Source organism: Otolemur garnettii, unplaced genomic scaffold (assembly GCF_000181295.1).
Source record: "Otolemur garnettii isolate 467f Iridium unplaced genomic scaffold, OtoGar3 scaffold00086, whole genome shotgun sequence".
In the NCBI taxonomy this organism is placed as follows: domain Eukaryota; kingdom Metazoa; phylum Chordata; class Mammalia; order Primates; family Galagidae; genus Otolemur; species Otolemur garnettii.
In genome coordinates, this window is record NW_003852481.1 from 330,348 (window position 1) to 334,265 (window position 3,918).

Sequence of the window (3,918 nt, forward strand, 5' to 3'; positions counted from 1 at the left end):
AAAAAAAAAAAAAATACCTAGACTTTGTTAGTAGGTAATCTATCTGATAGCTATAATTCCATAGGGAAAATTTTCTGTTGCTCATGTGGATGATATGGAAAGGAAGTGATAAAGTATTTAGTAGCTTATTTTTAATCTTTGAAAACACTTAAATCTTGATATATAATAAAATAGCATTATGTTTTTGAAATTAGAAAATGTCTGTTTTATGTATGATCATTTATGACTCTTCTGAAATAAAATTTCTATATGTAGAGGCTGTTGGAAGCTGCTTGGGAGAAGTGGGTCCTATAGATTTTTCTACCATAGCTATACAACATAGTAAAGATACGTCTTATACCAAGGCCCTTGAGTTATTTGAAGATAAAGAACTTCAGTGGACCTTTATAATGCTTACCTATTTGAATAATACACTGGTAGAAGATAGGTGAGTATTTGCTGATTTCTTATATTTTATCATACTTAATCTGAGAATGATACTTCACATAAATTAATATTTTGAATAGTTAAAACTTTGTTCTGTGACTTTATATACTTTTTTTGATATCAGGTATTTTAATGAAAATTCTTGTATTTTTATTAAGTCACATAATCATTGACTCTACTATGTACTGGGCACTTGATATATATCAGCAAGGTCCCTATTAATTCTAGTGAGAGTTGATTAGACAAGTAAAGAATACATAAGAAGAATACCTGATGATGAAAACTAAGGGGAATACAAAGTGTATGTTTTAGGCACTTGTTAAAATCAGAGGTGCCATGTAAGCTAGGCTTTATTTTGGTCCTTTAAAAACAAACCACAGAGCAGAACTTTCATAGCCTAAAAAGTCTTAAGCTGATCCAGCAGGGTTTCCTATTGCTCATTTATTCTCTGCAAAACAGAATTGCAACAGATACTACCAAAATTTCAACTTGTTGGTTGTGAGATTACTTTTGTGTATCTTATTGATTGATTATTGAAATATTTGAGCACCTTATCACTACCATTTTGGGGAGATATATGCAATTTTTTTCCCATAACCAGTCTGATTTCTAAGGTAAACATATGTTTTCTTTTTCCTCTACCCCCCTTTCTCCTTCTGTGTGTATCTACCATGTTTTCATTATTGATTTAGTACATCTATATGTTTTTCTCTTGTGTTGTTTTTGTTACAGTAAATAATCTAGCATGATTTCTTTCCCAGCATTTTATTAATAAATTCTTTCAGACATTCAGCAAAGAATTTATAGTAAATATCACATACTTAACATATCATTCTACCATTAACATTTTACTAGTATTCTTCTTTATGTCTAGTCATCCATCTATCCATGTGTTAAATCTATCTCATTTCAAAAATAAATTTCAAAAGGCTCAGCGCCCATAGCTCAGTGATTTGGGCACCAGCCACATACACCAATGCTGGCGGGTTTGAGCCTGGCCCAGGCCTACTAAGCAACAGTGACAACTACAACCAAAAAATAGCCAGGCATTGTGGCGGGTGCCTATAATGCCACAGCATTCTACCAAGGGCAACATAATGAGACTCTGTCTAAAAAAAATTTATTGGAGGCGATGCCTGTGACTCAGTGAGTAGGGCTCCGGCCCCATATACCGAGGGTGGCGGGTTCAAATCCGGCCCTGGCCAAACTGCAAAAAAAAATAGCTGAGTATTGTGGTGGGCCCTTGTAGTCTCAGCTACTTGGGAGGCTGCGGTAAGATGTGAGCTGCGATGCCACGGCACTCTACCAAGGGCAACAAAGTGAAACTCTATCTCTAAATAAAAAATAAATAAAAATAAAAAATAAGTTTATTTCAAGGCTTGGGGCCCATAATAGCTCAGTTATTAGGGCTCTGGCCACATACAGTGGGGCTGGCCAGTTCAAACCTGGCCCAGGTGGGCTAAACAATAATGACAACTACAACAAAAAAAATAGCCAGGTGTTGTGGCAGGCATCTGTAGTCTCAGCTACTTTGGAGGCTGAGGCAAGAGAATCACATAAGCCTAAGAGCTTGAGGTTGCTGTGGGCTGTGACACCATGGCACTCTATTGAGGGCAACATAATGAGACTCTGTCTCTAAATAAATAAATAAATAAATAATTAAAAAATAAAAATATATTTAAAGATACATCTGGCACAGTTTTTGAAGAGTTTCACAAAAGGTTTGTAAGCATTAAATGGTTCATTTGTTAACAGTAATTGCAAATTTTTTTTTTTCTGAAAAGATGGCACAGGGATATTTGACTTAAACTTCAGGATAATGGCGAACATGTACAAGTTTTTCTATTATTTTATAAGAGGAAAAAAATTAATAGGTGTTTAAGGGATTTCAGCTTACAAGGAGGTAATGACCAAAAAAATTCCTGGAATGACTGGTCAGGAAAAGCTTCTATGAGAATGTGTCTTCTTAGCTCCCTGAGTGATGAGGAAGTCTGTAAAGATGATTAGGAGTCGGGCATTCCAGATAGGGAACAGCTAGAGTGGAGATAGCCAGGAAGACTCTGTGTTAATGGAGGACTTGCTAATGAATTAGAAATGGTAGAATAAATTTGAATCTAGGCTTATGCTTTGTGTCTTAAACCTAGAAGCCTAAAAAGAAAGAAGTCTACTTGATCACTCATCATCATTACATTATCAGGCTTTATGACATTTTCCTGTCAGCTGTCTTATTTTCAGTACTCCTGTATCAAAACTTTCTTTTTCCAAATTTTTTGTAAAAAAGAAGGACCTTCAGTTTTTTATAAGAGGTTTTAGATGTCTTAATGATTCTCAACACATTTCTGGTTAAGCAAATTACTGTTTGCTTAAAATTGTTTTAGGGTCGGGTGCAGTGGCTCACACCTGTAACCCTACCACTTTGGAAGGCTGAGGTGGGAGGATCACTGGAGCTCAGAAGTTTGAGACCAGCCTGAGCAAAGAGTGAGACCATCTCTACTAAAAATAGAAAAAATGATCTTGTTATTGTAGCAGTGCCTGTAGTCCCAGCTACTCCAGAGGCTGAGGCAGGAGGATCTCTTGAACCCAGGAGTTTGAGGTTGCTATGAGGTACACTGACGCCATAACCCTCTAGCCTCGGGAACAGAGTGAGACTCTGCTCTAAATAAATAAATAAATTAATTAATTAAATAAAACAGAATTGTTTTTGACGATTTTATCATTTGGGTAAAAGCTATTCTACTTTCCAAATTATTTGTATCTCTCAGAGAAAATACTATCAAAATTGTTTTGTCAGGTGAATTAGTATTTCGTCATTTGTGTTACTCATATTTATCAGGCTGTGCTATTTCACAGTATTCTCACACGTCCTTTTAATTTATAGTTGTCACAGTATAATCTTTATTGTGTTAAATGAAGAAAATTGTTGTGGTAATTGGTAATCCATATTTACTGAGGGAATATTAAAAATCTCTTGACAATTTTGACTTTTATATGATAGAATTTTATAGACGAAAAGTTTTCTAATATAAATTAAAATTTTAGTTTTTAAAATTTTTCAGTGGAGGTTGTTTAACTTTCAGCAAGATTAATAACTGATGTACTTTATAAATATTTGAATTATATGTGTTTTTTCAGTGTCAAAGTTCGATCAGCTGCTGTTGCCTGTTTGAAAAACATTTTAGCCACAAAGACTGGACATCGTTTCTGGGAGATATATAAGATGACAACAGACCCCATGCTGACCTATATACAGCCTTTTAGAACATCAAGAAAAAAGGTCTTTTAAGTTGTAAATGTTTATTGAATTCCTACTGTGTCTAGAATAGTTCTGTTTGCTGTGTGCTATGAATATTAAATTGCTTTAAGTAGTATGATACTAAAATTTAACCTTAAAATAATTTAAACTGGGCTCGGCGCCTATAGCTCAACCGGCTAAGGCGCCAGCCACGTACACCTAAGGTGGCGGGTTCGAATCCCCAGCCCGGACCCGCCAAA

The 3,918-nt window shown here is 35.2% G+C and overlaps 1 protein-coding gene across 1 annotated transcript in view; it reads left to right on the plus strand.

Annotated features, from left to right (window-relative positions):
* ATM (ATM serine/threonine kinase) overlaps positions 1–3,918 on the plus strand; it is a 156,220-nt gene that overhangs the window by 84,220 nt on the left and 68,082 nt on the right. The window contains exons 35-36 of the mRNA XM_023516060.1: positions 256–427; positions 3,559–3,700. Coding sequence (XP_023371828.1) covers positions 256–427; positions 3,559–3,700 — 314 coding nt within the window. The remainder of the gene's footprint in view (positions 1–255; positions 428–3,558; positions 3,701–3,918) is intronic.